This window comes from Balaenoptera acutorostrata, chromosome 8, assembly GCF_949987535.1.
Source record: "Balaenoptera acutorostrata chromosome 8, mBalAcu1.1, whole genome shotgun sequence".
Lineage (NCBI taxonomy): Eukaryota > Metazoa > Chordata > Mammalia > Artiodactyla > Balaenopteridae > Balaenoptera > Balaenoptera acutorostrata.
The window spans coordinates 54823156-54841168 of NC_080071.1; the positions used below are offsets into that span (position 1 = coordinate 54823156).

At 36.9% G+C, this 18013-nt stretch overlaps 1 protein-coding gene across 1 annotated transcript in view; it reads right to left on the reverse strand.

The window, feature by feature from the left end:
* DNAH7 (dynein axonemal heavy chain 7) overlaps positions 1-18013 on the reverse strand; it is a 249393-nt gene that overhangs the window by 69439 nt on the left and 161941 nt on the right. Inside the window, exons 46-48 of the mRNA XM_057551036.1 lie at positions 17238-17423; positions 12302-12465; positions 2331-2485 (exon numbers count right to left, since the gene is read on the reverse strand). Coding sequence (XP_057407019.1) covers positions 2331-2485; positions 12302-12465; positions 17238-17423 — 505 coding nt within the window. The remainder of the gene's footprint in view (positions 1-2330; positions 2486-12301; positions 12466-17237; positions 17424-18013) is intronic.

An 18013-nucleotide genomic window follows, 5' to 3' on the forward strand; every position in this document is an offset into this window, starting at 1 on the left:
AAAAGGTATATGCACCCCAATGTTCATTGCAGCACTATTTATAATAGCCAAGACATGGAAGTGACCTAAATGTCTATCAACAGAGGAAGAGATAAAGATGATGTGGTACATATATAAAATGGAATATTACTCAGCCATAAAAAAGAATGAAATAATGCCATTTGCAGCAATATGGATACCTAGAGATTATCATGCCAAGTGAAATAAGTCAGACAGAGAAAGACAAATATCATATGATATCACTTATACATGTAATCTAACAAAAAATGATACAAATGAACTTTTTTACAAAACAGAAACAGACTCACAGACATACAAAACAATCTTATGGTTACCAAAGGGGAAATGTGAGGGGAAGTGATAAATTTGGAGATTGGGATTAATATATACACACTACTATATATAAAATAGATAACTAACTGTATAGCACAGGGAACTCTACTCAATATTCTGTAATAACCTGTATGGGAAGAGAATCAGAAAAAGAATGGATGTATATATATATGTAAAACTGATTCACTTTACTGTACACCTGACACTAACACAACATTGTAAATCAACTATACATCAATACAAATTAAAAAAAAAATCTTCCCTGATTGCTCTAAATATTCATAGCTTACCATCTGTGCCTTTCTTATTATACAAAATAATTATGTATGATTCTAATATAATTAAGAGATAATAAAAAAGAGAGATAATATACATAAACCACATAGTAAATCCCCAAACAAAAAATATAAATTGAGCTTATCAGACACTGTCGTAAGTACCCAAATTACAGTAACTCATTTCTTCCTCACACTATATGGTCAAAGTATAAATGGGGAAACTGAGTCTCAGAAAGGTCACTGCAACCAAGTACTAAGTAACAGAGGCAGGTACTCTAATTCCAGAAGTGCACAGTGCTCCTAACAAGGGTTAGTGAAGTATGTCCACTTTCTAATTTATAACAGTTACATATATTGTCTGATCCTGCCCATTCAACAAGCAAGATATTTGATAGTAGAGATCAGGTTGTCCCTTTTTTGGTAACTCCATATCATTATACTATACTCCAAGAACACCAGTTGGATGAATGAAATACTCTTTGTGTGTCTGTGTGTCCATATATATGAACACAACATTTTGTAGGTAGACATAGATTTTTTTCATTTCATGCTCACCCAAACCAAGCCTAAAATTGTAATTAATATTTTAAAGACTAACTCATTATTAATATACAAAAATAAACTGTCTGTAAGTCTATTTGGTATATCTCTTTTGATTCTTCCATGTAATACTCATTCTATTAGCAACTGGGATTTGCTAAACTTGTCCTGGGGCTAAATATATTTAATGCGTTCCTTTCATAATGTTGGCAATTTACATGGTTAAGTAAATAGTCAAAATTTGATAGGTAACGTGAATTCAAAACGTGACTAATAACCCCAACATACTCAAATCATAAGCATTTTGGTTTTTGTTTTGACAAATGTGACTTGTGCATAGAGCTTCACTGAAAAATTCTTGTCATGTTTTTAATCTCTCCATTGTAAACGGCAGATAATAGTCAGCCACGTAAAATGTGCACTCACTTCTCTGCCACTTTTGTAGGATAAGTCGAGAGAAGAACAAAGAGATAGTTGGACTAATATTGTGTTAAAATACTTTTGAGGGCTTCCCTGGTGGCGCAGTGGTTGAGAATCTGCCTGCCAATGCAGGGGACACGGGTTCGAGCCCTGGTCTGGGAAGATCCCACATGCCGCGGAGCAACTGGGCCCGTGAGCCACAACTACTGAGCCTGCGCGTCTGGAGCCTGTGCTCCGCAACAAGAGAGGCCGCGATAGTGAGAGGCACGCGCACCACAATAAAGAGTGGCCGCCGCTTGCCACAACTAGAGAAAGCCCTCGCACAGAAACGAAGACCCAACACAGCCATAAATTTTAAAAATAAATAAATTAAATATAAACACTGGGTTCAATTTAAAAAAAAATACTTTTGGCATATCAAGTGGCCATTTTAATTGCAGAAGTGGAGCTATAATGAGAACTAAAGAATGGCAAACAACAGATAAAAATTAAAACAGCTAAATTAGAAGACGTATCCCAAATGAATCTTGAGACAAAGAAAGCATCCTAACCTGTCAGAACTATAATCTCTAAAGTTCTCACTTGATTCATTACCAATAAATAACGAAAGATATTAACAAAGTAATCATTTAAGATGAGTCTGACACAAATATCTTGAAAAGAAAAAAAAAAAAAAAAAAAAAAGCCCTACATCATTTTGGGTTAACTGTGCCCTCTCCAGGCAATTCTGTAATGTATGCTTGTTATTCAAGTACATACCAGGGGTGCCAAACTGGATGCAATTTTCCAGAGTCCTGGCATAGTCAGGGTCACTTAATTTAATTAGGTGAAGACTATTGGTTTTTTCCATGTTCTTGATCCATTTATTAGCCTGACCTTGAGGATCTATCATCAGAGGCCACCTTCTTGCGTTCCTGAAAGGGAAAGAAAGACGATGCTGGTCAAGCCATGATCTGTCTCTATGCTATTTAAGAGGCATGCATCACTTTCTTACAGTTTATACTTTATAGTATTATTTTACTTTTTAGCTTGTTTTGAGAAACTGTGTTCTTGAAGCAGAGACATTTAAATTGAGAAGGCTACTAGAACGGCAACTACAAAAGCCATCTGGCAAACTTAACACAAGTTCTTTTACTCCTTTTGGAAAATTACAATTCTCTAAGTGTTAAATTATATTTTTGAAAATGTTTGCTGCTCTTGCTAATTAAGTCACAATGATAAGCATCAAGAGTACTAGAAATCAGGAAACTCCAATTCTTCACTAGGCCCTGCCATTAATTACTTCTGTGACCTTGGGCAAGCCACTTCATTTCCTCAACTTCTATCTGCTGTCATTTGCACAAGAGGGAAAGAGAAAGGATGGAGACATCACATCTCTATTTGAAATCTAGACCATTAAAGATACAGTGGTCTAAAAAAAATGGTGAGAAGCAAAATTTTATATCACTTAATCTTCATAATAACCATCGATCCTTAAGTGTTAACACAATTGTTGACCCAGTAATTGTTTCAAACAGCTGTATATTTAATGTCACATATGTAGTTCACTACATACTTGTCTAGAGATTGCAAGCTTCTTATGAACACAAATATATTCTATGAAAGTCAGGGTTTTTGCACTATGAGAGAGCTCATACTTATTGCTTTATTCTCACTCACATCTCCCTTTTAGGATAAGAACAAGAGCAGTGAACCACCACAAGGCGCCCAGTTTACTGCCCAGGGTGTTGTTGGGTCACAAAGAGTTAACCAGTATCTGCCATCACCACATGGTATCCAACCACAGAGCTTTCTATCTGCTGTGAAATGTAATCAGCATTAAGATCACTGTTCTTTTTCTTTCTCTCAGAAGTTTCAGTAAACACAAGTCATAATTTTGGCCAGTTTCCTAAAGATACTGTCACACTCTTCCAAAAGTGAGCACAGCAAATTCATGCCAAGCATCAGAAGAACAGGAGGAGAAAATAAAAGGTGACTGGGGCCAAAAAAAAAAAAAAAAAAAAAAAGCTGGGATGAATCAGGATAATCTATTCGATTCCATCTCATTACAACACAAATTTAGTATTTCATTGGATCATTTGTACCAAATGGAAGGAACCCTAGTCCTCCAATATAAGCATTATATAATGTATTAGTGAGCTTGGGCTGGCATAACAAACCGCCACAGACTGTCAAACAGCAGAAATTTGTCTTCTAACAATTCTGGAGGCTGGAAGTTCAATAGCAAGGTGCTGGCAGAGGTCTCCCTCCTTGGCTTGCAGACAACACAGCCCTCTTGTGCCCTCAAGTGGCCTTTGCTCTGTACGCACAACCCTGGTGCCTCTTCCTTTTCTTACAAGGACACCAGTCCTACTGGATGAGGGCTCTACCCTTATGACCTCATTTAACCTTAATTACCTCCTTGAGGCCTTGTCTCCAGATATAATCACACAGTGGGTTATATCTTCAACATATGATTTTGTAGGGGGTGGGGGGACAGAATTCATATTATAATATTAATTATATTTAGGAAGAAATGAGATGAAAAGAGTAGATGCAAACAACTAATAAAAAGGGAATCATATCCATAAGAAACTAAAGGGAGTAAGAGGGAAATTAGAAATAAAACTTATATGTAAAAGTTTCATTCTGTTACATTTTGGAAATATTTTTAAGGTTGGAGGATTATGTGAGCTTTAGACAGCATTTATGCTTCCCTAAAGAAACTGAAATGACTCACTCTTCTTTCTGTTGCTTCCGCATTTTTTTTAGCCACAATACCCCTGTTCATGCTGTTTCTTTGTCCAAAATGCACTTCTTCCCCATCCTTTCATGTTCAAGTACTACTCACATTTCAAGGTCAACTCAAATGCTATGCAGTCCACAAAGCCTGTCTTGATCTCTTTTCTCACTGAACTTCTTTAGCCATTCATCCATATTACATTTATGGTACTTTCATATAATGATAATATTCTATTACGGTAATTCTATAATTTATTAGCTGCATCACCCAACTAAATTGTATATTCTTTAAGGGACGAGTCCATGCTGATTCTTCTTTTTTCCTCTTTTCCTAGATCAAATAAAGCTTGCATATGACGATCCACTGAAGTAGGAACAGCAAAAAGAACATCTGACAAACACCATACAAGTTAACTCATTCTAAAAATGGATATTTTATAAGAGATTATCCCCGCATGGAGAAGACTGGTCCAAAGAACACCATCTCAAAATTAGAGGAAAGGACTTCTGGTGTTGACCACTATAGCCTACCTCTGTCACTGATTACAATGAAAACTTTAGGATAAAATACAAAAATCAACTACTTGCAGATTCTAAAAAGTAAGTAATAAGAAGTGAATGGGAAAAAAGTTAAAACTTGAGTAATGACCAATAAGGGGGTGGTGACTTTCCTGTGTGTGTGCGTGTGTGTGTTTTCTCCTTATCTTTTGGCTTTGGTCTGAGAACAGGCCTAATGGGGGGAACTGTGCAGCAGGCACAGGTAGCAAAAACTCAAAGTAGAAGACGGAGAAAATGATCATGTGCGAGCCAGAGAGTGGAGGTGGGGGGAATCTCTCTGTTCTCTCTTCTGTCCCTACCCCCAGGTCAACCCAGCCACAGAACTATATTACCATGGCAGAGCAGTGGTAATTCAGTCACCTAAAACACTGAGTGAAAATCCATCTCTCTGGATAGAAGAGCTGGGAAAAGGGGCCTCTGTTGTGCATAGAGTCTGAGGGGTGTCATAATCTGCTCAGGCTGCTATAACAGGATTCAGTCCAAAAATTACTTGATATACAAAGAACCAGAATGTGACTAATTCTTAAAGAAAAAGTAAGATGTTAGATTTACTAGAAAAATACCTTTAAAGCAGTTGTTATAACAACTCTTCATTTGGTAACGGGGAATATTTTTTGAAATAAATGGAAAGAGAGGTGTTATCAAGAGAGAAATAGAAAGTTTAACAAGAACCAAATGAAAATTTTAGAACTGAAAAATATAATACCTGAAATAAAAACTTCACTGTAAGGACTCAACAACAGAAAGGAGACAACAGAGGAAACAATGGGTGAACTTGATGACCCGTGAAAAAAAATAATCCAATTTGAATAATAAAGAGAATAAAAGATTGGGAAAAAAAGGAACAGGGTCTCAAAGACCTGTGAGAAAATATTAAAAGGTTTAACATTCATGTCACTGGGGCCCAGAAAGAAGGAGAAAGAGACTGGTGTAGAAAACACATTTGAAGAAATGGTTGAAACTTTCCCAAATTCAGTGAAACACATAAATTTACAGCTTCACAAAACTCAATCCTTAAAAAGGAGAAACCAAATAAACAAAAAACCCCCACCCACACCCAGCCTCATTATAATCAAACTGCTGAAAACCAAAGAAAAAATATTTTGAAAAAATATTTTTAAAAAAGCAGCAGAGAAAAACGATATATTATATTTGGATGAAAATTATTCAAAAGACTGCAGATTTTACATCAGAAATCATGGAGCCAGAACAGAGTAGAACATATTTAAAGAAAAGAAAGAAAAGAAATGTCAACCCAGAATTCTATGTCCACCAAACATATCCTTCAAGAATAAAGGCAAAATAAAAAATATTCTCAAATGAAGGAAACTAAAAAATTATTTGCCAGCAAATCTGCTCTAAACAGATGCTAAAGTTCTTCACCCTTAAGGGAAATGATGCTACAGTGAACTTTAGAAATAAAAGAAGATCAAAAAATGGTAAATATAATAGGCTATTTCCCCCCTCTTAAGTTCTTTAAAGTATACATAAACACTAAGACAAAATATTAACATTATGTGTCTGGGGGGCAGAGTTTCAATGTATGCAGACATAATATATATAACTATGATAACATAATCAGGGGAGGGTATAGGGGACTTGCATGGTTACAAGTCTTCTACATTTTAACTGAAGTGGTAAACTATCTCTAGGTAGATTGTGAAAATTTGTACTAAAAAATAATGCAAAGTATTATAGTAAAAAATAGATAAATTAAAGTATGATACTAAAAATGGTGGATTATTCAAGTAATCTAAAAGAATAAGAAATGAGCAACAGGGCAACAAAAACCAAATGTAGAAACAGAAAAATAATAAAATGTCAGCTCTAATTTCAATGATATCAACCACATCAAGTATAAAGTTGTCTAAATTTACTAATTGAAGGAGAGAGATTGTCAGACTAGAAAAATACAAGGTCAAACTGTATGCTATCCACAAGGTACCCACTTCGATTATAACAACGTATTTATATTAAAAGTAAAATGATGGTAAAAGATACCATGCAAACACTAATCAAAAGAAAGCTGGACTGGCTATAGTAATATCAGAAAAAAGGAGACTGCAGAACAAGAAAAATTATCAGGGATAAAGAGGGATAATACATAATGATAAAAGGGTCAGTTCATCAATAATACATGACAATCTTAAATGCGTATGCATCCAACAAGTGAGCTCCCAAATACAGGAAGCTAAAACTGATAGAAATGAAGAAACAAGTAGATGGAATATTAGCAAGGATATGGAAGATATGAACAACACTCTCAAACAACTCAACCTGACATTTAAAGAAGTCTCCATCCCATAATATTTCAATTGCACATGGAACATTCACATAGACCATATTTATGCTGTAAAACAAATTGTAATAAATTTAAAGCAACTGGAATTAGATAATGTATGCTCTCTGAACGTAATGGAATTAAGTTAAAAATTAAAAAACAAATAACAAAGAGAAACCTTAAAAATTCTCAAGTATTTGGAAATAAAACAATACATTTTTAAAATAACCTATGGTTCAAAAAAGAAAAAGTCTCAAGAGAAATCAGAAAATATTTTAAAGGAAATGAAAATAAAAATACACCATATCAAAAAAAAAAATACACCATATCAAAATTTGTGCTATGCAGCTAAAGCAGTACTTAATGGAAAATATACAGCATTAAATGCATAGATTAGAAAAGAAGAAAAATCTAAAATCAGTAACTTAAGCTTCTCTCTTATGATATCAGAAAAAGAAGAGCAATTTAGGTCAAAAGCAAGCAAAAGAAAAGAAACAGTAAATATTAAATAAGAAATCGATGAAATTGAAAACCAAACAAACAAACAAAACAAAAACCAAAAAAAAAAAAAAAAGAGAAAAGCAATGAAAGGCTTGTTCTTACATAGGATCTACAAAATTTAACAAACCTAGCTAAACAAAGAAGGTACAAATTACCAATATAAGGAATGATAAGGAAAATTATCACAGACCCTGCAGACATTAATAAGATGTTAAGGGAATGCTACAAACAACCCTATGCCCATAAATTTGGCAACTTAGTTGAAATGGACCAATTTCTTGAAAGATAGAAACTACCAAAACTCACTTGAGAATAAATAGATAACTTGAATGTCCTATAAGTATTTTAAAATTGAATTCATAGATAAGATCTTCCAACAAAGATCAAAGAAGATCTAAATAAATGGAGAGATATACTGTGTTCATGGATTAGAAGACTTACTAAATTGTCAATTCTTCCCAAATTTTGATCTATAGATTCTGCAGTCCCTATCGAAATCTCAGCAGAATCTTCTGTAGATATTCTAAAATTTATATTGAGAAGTAAAAACTAGACAAAACAATTCTGAAAAAGAAGAAAAAAGTTGGAAGAGAGATACTGTTCAATACCCAGTTAACAACTGCATCAGATTAATTTTCTTCAAACAACACCCTCAAGATAACATCTTTTTGATTCAAAAACAGGACAATGTTGTGGCTTCAGTTTACAATGTTTGCTTTTGAAGATCAGAGCTCTCATAGTTTCTCAAATGGAAACTGAATTATTATAGCACCCAGCACTCCAAGTTTTGATAGTGTTTGTTCTTTTGTTATTGTCTAGAGAGGATAAATATTTGGTGCTCTTTTGTGTTTTTGAAAAATACAGACTTCTAACATGATAATACATGTTCACTGTAGTCTGCATGGAAGGACGGAATTTGGATATATAGCAGTGGAGCATTTCAAAGAGTTCTGCTATTTTCCTCTTTACACACACGCACAATTAGATAAAAACAGACAAAGAAAGGTGGGTGTTCCTCTCAGTTATTACTGTTGCTGAAATAAACCTGATTTACCTGACTCCTATAAAAATGAAAACTTAAAACATTTTTTAAAAGCAGGGTTATATTAGATATAGGTCTGGTCTACTTACCAAGTTGTTAAACAATCCCAATACTTTCCCTGTGAAATGTTTAGATAGAATCCAATTACATTTAATGTTATCACTAGCCCTTGAAATTCTGATTAGCTAAGGAAACTTCAAGTGTCAGTAGCTCCAAAAGTTAATTATGTTCTAACTTGTCCAAATTTTACATATTCTTCCAGTTCCCTCAATTACTGACTCTTCCCTCATCTGAGATAGTATGTGAAAAGCATTTAGCACAGGCTCAGGTCCTTAGTAAGTGCTCCATATTAGGTATTATCATTATCAAGTAAGTATCTCTGGGGAAGGAAGAACACACTAGCAAATAAGTAAGATACTTATCTGATACTTCAAAATGATCACCTTAACCTATTTACTGAAACCTCTCATTATAAGATTACCAAAATCATTGGAAAAAAAGCCAAGAATGAAAAATGTTAATATTTCCTACTTAGTAAGGTTGCTACAATAACTTCTTGTTAATGCTTGAACACTTTTACAAACAAATAGCAAACACTTAAGGGTTATGGCTCATTAAAACCATTTTCTACTTCAACCTCTCTGAAATGGGAGTTCGTCTTGAAAAAGATCACTGAAAGATATGGAATCTTAAAAGCAGAAATATTGGGCTTCCCTGGTGGCACAGTGGTTGAGAGTCTGCCTGCCAATGCAGGGGACACGGGTTCGAGCCCTGGTCTGGGAAGATCCCACATGCCGCGGAGCAGCTGGGCCCGTGAGCCACAATTACTGAGCCTGCGCGTCTGGAGCCTGTGCTCCGCAACAAGAGAGGCCGCGACAGTGAGAGGCCCGCGCACCGCGATGAAGAGTGGCCCCCGCTTGCCACAACTGGAGGAAGCCCTCGCACAGAAACGAAGACCCAACACAGCCAAAAATAAATAAATTAATTAATTAAATTTTTAAAAAAAGCAGAAATATTCATCAACAGCTCCAGTATTACTGAAATATGACTGGACCCAAAAGAAAGGGTACATTTATTTGTTAGAAAATAAGAAGCATATCAGCCTCCGCTGGATAAATGGAGTTACAGGAATAGGTTATAGATGTCCTCCTAGGTAGAACAAAAGTATATAAATTGCAAATCAAAACAATAAAGGCATAACTACTACTATGTGGGACATGACCAAGTATATTCACAATTGTTTGGGAAGATCAAAGCTTTTTTTTCTGAGAGGGAAACAATAGCAACAACAACAAAAACAAAGTTGGACTATTTAGCTGAAGTTAATTGGTCCAGCTGGACAAAAGTAAAAGGTGGACTTCTTTCTTTTTCTATTGAAACTTTTAAAATAAAATTTTATTATCATTAATTATTATTATTTGTACAATATTATATTTTGACTTCTACAGCATGCTCACCACCGAAGGTTTAGTTTCCATTCATTACCAGACCTTTGATCCCCTTTACCCATTTCACCCTCCCGCCACACCCCCACACCCTCCCCCTCTGGTAACTACTACTCTGCTCTCTGTATCTACGTGTTTGCCTTGTTTTGTTTTGTTTATTATTTATCTATCTATTTATTTAATATTTCACACTGGAGCGAAATCATACAGTATTTGTCTTTTTCCATCTGACTTATTTCACTTAGCATAATACCCTCAAGGTCCATCCATGTTGTTGCGAGTGGCAAGATTTCATCTTTTTTATGGCTGAGTAGTATTTCATCTTACATATACACCACATCTTTATCCCTTCATCTGTTGAGAGACATTTGGGTTACTTCCATATTGTTGGATAGTATAAATAATGCTGTGATGAACATAGGGATGCACATATCTTTTCTAATTAGTGTTTTTGTTTTCTTCAGATAAATACTCAGAAGTGGAATGGTAATATGGAGTAATATGGAGTGGAATATGGTAGTTCTCTTCTTAATTTTTTGAGGAATCTCCATACTGTTCTCCATAGTGGCTGCACCAATGTACATTCCCACCAACAATATATGAGGCTTCCAAAAGATACACTTCAAAACTTTCAGAAACCTCCCATATTGTCAATGTCTAATGTGTATTCTCACATTAAACGTCCACTCAAACTGTTTGCCACCTACTTGTTAAGTATTTAAAAAACGAACTAGCTGCCATCCCATACTTCTTAAAAGGCACTTAAAAATCTGTTTTAGCTGCAAACTAATGTACATATTTATCATTTATCTAGATTCTATAATTTTTCTTCTGGATTAATTTAGATTATCAGAGCAAGAGTACCCAGTGCTTAATTTTAGTCCGCCAAAGAAAAGCTTGATAATCTCTTCTCCAAATCAACAAAATAATTAAATGTAAGTTTAGTTCCTGGGAAGGTTTGTTTTTCTGAGTATGATTTGCTTGATTGAAAAATGAGAACTGTGTGACACAGCTTTTCTTTTTTACCTTGGTTATCGCAAAGCTGTGAGCTTAATTCAGGACCCAACTGCAAGGATTAGCTTGTCTCAAGTACCTAAGAGTAACTACCTCTTTAATATCCCTAGGTAGTCTCATCAGATTTTATCCTATTTTATGTTATATTCGAACTGCACATGCTTCAAATCCTTTTAGAATAGTTCAGTAAATAAATGCTATAGAAATCCACATGTCAGGATCATTTGCTGAGCAGTAAAGAAATTTGTTCACCAGAATTTTAATTTGTAGAATAATTTTCATAAATATTACAAACAAAAAATTTAATAATAACTGGTTTTTACACATAGTGGTTAATTCTATTTTAAAAAATTTATATGCCTCAACCATTTTCACTTTAAGTACTGTCATATCAATTACTTTTTCAGTAGTAAAGTAACAACTACTCAAAATAGTGATGTAACACAGAACTGAACGTTTCCTACTGATGGTTTCCCTATGCTATTTCTAACATGCTAAAACCTCCAAAAAGACTGGCCCAGTGATAGAAGGCCCATAGTAATGTGACCTTGAAAATAACACAATCAATGATCGTCCTCACACTAGGGCGGAGTGAAGTCCTTGGCTTCTAGGAGGCAACACCTTGAGGAAAGGTAAGTCTGGATGAGCCTCCAGTATCCTCCCGGCCCAGTCTCCATGGGATTTATCCACTAACCAGGAGATTCCAGGAAAAGCACCACTCTTTTAAAAGCCCCAATCAGCCCAGGACCCAGAAATGTATCCATATCATTTAAGGTGGTCGCACACCCAGCAGGGAATAAGACATATCAACACAAACCTATCCCTGCAATGTTTCATTAACCTGTAATAAAAAAACCCTGCGTTTTATGGGAATAAAAAATTTGGACTTCACTTACTTATGGCAGGGTTTTGTTCTATTTGCTAAAAATTGATTAAAAATTAAGCAAAAGTCATCTGGGGTTTTTAGTTTGTTTACTACTGTCTCCAATGCTCAACTACTCTGACATTAATTGGAGAAGGAAGTGATTATCCATATTTAATTTAGCTAATTAGTTAAGTAAAACATTTGTCAATACTATAAAAGTTTACTAGCTGTGTTAAAAAGGTACACAGATAAGTAAATCCACTGACTGATAGAGATCATTTGTGAGAAAAATATTTTCCTTACGTTATGATGATCCCGTTATCAACAGAAAATGAGTCAGAAGGTAATCCAGCAATATTCCAGGCTCGAATTGTCACTGCTTCTCCCAGAATACTCATAAGGGAATAATCATCGGAGCAGGGGATATCTCTTCCTTTGCACAAATTTGTCCACTCCTTGATTTGGTTCTTTAAGACATACACAGAAAGATATAAAAATGAGGTTGGAGGTTACCAAATGAATACCTTGTAAACTCCTCAACTACACTCTGGGTCTACAAAGCATCGTTGAAACTCTACCTCAGAAATGATTTGTGTTCATCATATTTTTCAAAATAAAATCATAATTTAGAAGCTCTACTATGTATTCAAATGAAAATTATATATAAAATGTTAAGATAAAATTTAGATAGATCACTTACTAGTGAACTCAGAACTTTGTATCTGGAAAAAATACTTGCCAATTACGATTCCAAAGCTTCCGTTGACAAAATACATGGAGATCACCATGTTTTTCTACACATTTTCTTTAAACTATAAATATCAGCACACCTTACTACAATATTGTGGTATAAAAGTAAATCCAATTTGAACCAGTAGGGGACACAGAAAACATCTGTGTCTGGCTCTCACATGTCCTGGGGGAGGGACCAGAACAGGGTTATTAGGCACCAATAAGGATCAGGGCACATACTGGAGTTTTGGATACCCCACCTGGGCCACAGTTTGCTAGGATGCTCAGGAACCAGAAGCGTACTTCAAGCTTAGGTTCACACTCAGAAAATCAGAAATCAAGGTCCAAATTGAGGTTATAGATCAAAGGGTTCATAAACAGTGAAAGACATGACTGGAGAGAAAACAGGTTAGAAAGAGGCAAGGAGAAGGTGGATATATGTGGTGTTGATAGCAGTCCATGGGCACATGAGGATGCCGTGTGTGCCAAGTGGAGCTAGCTGAGAGGGCGTGGTGGGTACCACCGTCTCCCTCGGGTTCCTGCTGAGTAGGTTGGACCAACATTCCCTTCGGTTTGCACGTGAAAGGCTATGACAGTTTGGGGACAGCTGATAATTTTCATGACCCTGATTAGCCAGTTATTCTGTAGAATGCCCCACAGCTGGGTCTGTGTGGTGGTCTCTCATGAGTCAATTTAGGTTATGCACCTTTGGCAGGAATATCACAGAAATGATACTGCGTTCTTCTCATTGCATCTCATCAGTGGCACATGATTTCAAATTGTCCATTTATGGACGACATTTTTATTTTGATTAAGGCATTGTCTGCCAGGCTTCTGTCTCATAATTATATGATCTTAGGTATGATTAAAGCTTCCTTGGATGGTGGGCCATAACACAAAGACACTCCTATAGATGAGAGGCAGAACTCTTTGTTACTTACAGCTCCAAATGAGAGAAAGCTGATACCCAGGAGGCTGCACCCGGACACAGAGTAACAGCAAGGTGGAACTGCAGGGGGCAGTTTATAAACGTCAAGCAGAGTTGGGTGGAGTTAGCTAGGTTTCCAGGGCTTCCTGACGACTGGGTCTTTTGAATAGTTCCACAGGCACCGGGAAGAAGGGGCCGTCCTTGGGTGTTCGGTATATGGGGACCTCTGGAAGTTGGATATGTGCCTATTGTAACCCAGGACTATTAGATGCTGAAAAGGGAAATGGTTGGCGTGAGGGCTTAGCAAACTGCCCACAGAAGGGAATTCAGAGTTGTTAACCGTGATTCAAAACTGAGTTAAGAGAGCACACTCATGAGTACTTAATGACTATCATCTGGGTTTTTACTTGGTTTGGTTGTTGGCACCAGGACAGATGGCATGGCTATGTAGGGTAGAGGAGCAGGCAGCATTTCCAGTTTGATTCCGGCTCCTAGCACACTGTTCCTATGGGCATGTTTTGATTTTTCGTTGGCCTGAAGACTTTTGTGGGGAGGTCTGAAGGTTTTCTCAGATACAGCTTGATGCTGGTATGGGCATCGTAGCCAGTGATATGGGGAAGAAGTAGGGAAAATGAAAGCCATAGTTGCTGTGGAATGCTAGCTATAGTTGACAGGTGTAGTATGTTATCACAGATGAACTCTGGCTTAGAAATTGAAGTGGCCAATTATACATCTGTAAGGGTGCAGCAGCAGAGAATAAGTGAAATGAACATGAACAAGCATCTCAAAATACAAGCCAAGGACCTTGGCTGGTAATCAGGTGGTAAGATAGTTGGTGGAAATGGAAACCTGACCATTACGGGTGCCATCTTGGTGAAAGTAAGCACCACCGCCAAAGCAGTTCTGACTTTGATTACTGGTAGGGAAAAGGTCTCTTAGAAAGTTCAAATGAATTCAACTCCAGGGCTCGTATGTCCTTACAGCTTTGTAGGATTTTGTTTTGGAGATAGGCATGGGCATTACAATCGAATACTGTGGGCCCAGATATGCTAGGAGAATGGAAATTTTCTACGTTTTGTTATGAGGAGTGCCAGAAACTCTACAAAGGGGTTGATGAATAATTGACAACTACTCAGACTCAAGCTTAGAGGGAGGGGATCTAGCTACTTACTGCAGGCTCTTGGTATCCAGAGACTTTGACGTTAGGAAAAAACCAAGATTGTTTTAAAGCCTTTTTGTCTTACTTGGGTTTCCCAATAGCAGACTCTGACATGAAGATTTATCTGAAATGATTTATTAAGGAAGGGATACTAGGAGAAGCAGTATAACGACCAGGAAGAAGCCAATAAAAGGTGAGGGATCAGCCAAAGTTCTGCATAGGTGGTTACACCTTAATCCTACAGGGGGTGTAAATTATTCCTTGCATTTGTTCCGACCAGAGGAAGGGAGACAGACCTTCAGGCTCTCACCTCTGTCAGTCTTTCATTAAGGCCAGCCTCAGAGGGCAGTAAATTCCCAGCCAATTTTAGCTCTCCAAGCACTGCACAAAGTGAGTTCTAAGAACCCAAGGGAAGTCGGCCAAAAAAGCCACAGGTGCTGGTTGTTGGACGTGAAAGCACAGGAAGCCAGGCGGGGATCTGGGCAGAGCACTGAAGTTGCCACTATTACCCTTGTGCTTAGAATCCAATGGGAAACTTGATGGGGCGTAAACTGCCAGCTTCCCTGACCCAGGAGAAATAGATAAAAGAGACGATTACAGAGCAGGATTCAGAGAATGAATTCAAAGGAAGGAACAATGACGTTAGAGATTAGTTAAGTAAAAGCCTAGGTTGTTACAGTAAAGCAAGGAAGGGATAAAATTGCCTTCAAGCCTTCTTAGATGGGACGGGATGAGGTGTCCTCTTGAATCAGGGGTGGGGACAGTGGACATGAGTTCACAGAAGCAGCTATAAGCTTTGCTTGGAGCTTGTGTCTAGCTTAGTGTTGCTCTGCTTCTGTCCATAAATTTCAAGGTCTCAGTTCTGGCCTCAATGCTTCCTTGAAGCATTTGTGTAGTGTTCTAACTGGCAGCCCCCATTCTGGTGGAAGCAGGTGACTGGGGAGTCAAGCAAGATGCAGTGCTTCGGAAGGAGTCGTCAGAGAGGGCTGGGTTGGGAGGAGTGGCCCTGGCTGGAGACTTCCAGCATGGTACTGTAATGCTCAACAGGAGCCAGTGCAGACACCCGGGGGTATGTTGGGAACCAACAGAGGAGTGCAGGCGGCTCTGCAGGTACTACTTCTTTCCTTCCAAGTTGACATAGAAGAGTAGAAAGAGGGCTAAATTAGGATTCAGGTGACAACAAGTCTCATTTCTGCTCTGTCATTGACCAGCTGTGTGGTTCTGAGCAGTTTTCTTAATCTTTATAAGCCTCAGTCTCTGAAAATGTCGAGCAAACAAGTCTATGACTAGGTAAATAGTGTCATGTTAAATGTTAATTATCTGAACTACAAGATGTCAATGCCATACCTGCAGACAGTCATTCAGACACAAATGAAGACAGAAAGCTAAGAAGAATATGAAAGTCATGCACCAGGACAAGGGCTACCAGAACCCAAAAGACTAAAGACAGAAGCATGATCAATGTGAGGATTTTAAACTAGTTTGGTTAAAAGCAAACAAGCAAACCAAAACAGTGGCCACCAAGAGTCAACCCTACTTAAGCGAAAGCCCTGAATTCAAGCGAAGCTCAACTGAGACCACGGGCAAAGCGAATGCTTTGTAAAACTTGATAAAGCCACACAGAGAAGTGGGTTTTCATTTACTCTTTCTCTCCTCTGTTGACACCAGAAGCTATTGCCAAATGCTTCAAATTTCTCTCTTCTCTTTATTTTCATTGCCTTCTTCTTTTAATTTTTCTAAATCTCTCCTCCTGCTTTGACAGGGCCATGTCCTGGGTTGTACTCCTAGAGAGAGCTGAAGAATGTGCTGGGTCTCATTGAGAAAGGGACTGAACAGTGGAACAAAAAAGCTGGGAGAAGAAGTAGGGTTAGGAGTTGGGTCGAGGAGCAGACTGAGGCAGAATCCGTCAAAGGGGTGGGAATTCGAAGCAGGGAACCTGGTATTTATTTTCTTAGGAAAGAAGCCACTTATCAATTGGGTTTTAGGTAGGTTCATCTTTTCCTCCCATAAAGTTTCAGTTTCTGAAGTCATTTGGAAATGATTTATTATTGAGATTCATAGAGAGTAGTTGACTAAACACCCCCAGCCCCCCCAAAAAATCCCGATACCTTTATACTTGTTTAAGAACTGAAATTTTATCATTAGAGCCTACCATTTCACATTACCTTCTAAAGTAGATCTTTTTGTTTCTAAAACAATTCTAAAACAATTAGAAGAGTATTTGATATAGCAATTTTTTGGCTACCAAGCTAATTTATTGAATAATTAAAATACACAACTAGAAATCACTTGAAAACATTTTTCTCCCTCGTACTTACCAAAAAATCCAAACAAACAAACAAACAAAAAACTCCAAGATTAATGTTGATTGTAATGTGAGGCTCAGGAAGAGACCCTGGAGGTCGATGAGTATTCCTTACCTGTCGATAGTTAGACGTAAAGGCTCCGAGGTAAGCGACGACCCCTGAGGAGATGAGGATGTCCCCTGTCAGGTTGATGTGCAGCTGCCCCAGCTCCAGAGCTGTTTGGCTCCATCGAGTTTTCTCACCCCCAAGGCCTCCGATCAACTTTTCAGCTCGTTCTAGCTTTTTGCTACACAGGTCAACCTCAAAAATAAAAGTAAACTTTTATCAACATCTACAAGTAGAATAAGTTAAAAAATTATTTAAATTTCTGCAAGATTTTACCCTCAGGGATAAATTTTTACATTACCAACTTACGCCTGGAATTTATTTTTTTTTAACACTCTAAAAGAAAAATGTGCAATATCTAACTATGAAGACTGGCAAGTCCATGACCTTTTAGAATATTTTTCATAATAAAGTGTGTACTTTAATATAATTTGTGAAATTCATAACAGATATTTATCATATAATGCAAAGAATAGCTCTATTTAAGGAGCTACAGTATGAGACACTGAAAGTTAATTAAGTAATAAAGGACATCCTCTTGCAAATATAGATGTTTCCCCTCCATTTTAATAATCTAAATGCATTTTATTTTAAATATTCTATGAACGTTTTCCCCTCATTTAACTTGTGGTTGATTTAATGATAATTTTAAAGGTTAAATGTTTAAAAGTTTTAATAATTTATGCTTACTTACAAAGCACAATTTTCAAGTTGTTAAATTGTGTCAACCTACTCAGGCACTTGCAATTAACCTTAAATTAGGACATCAATCAATAGCTGACAGC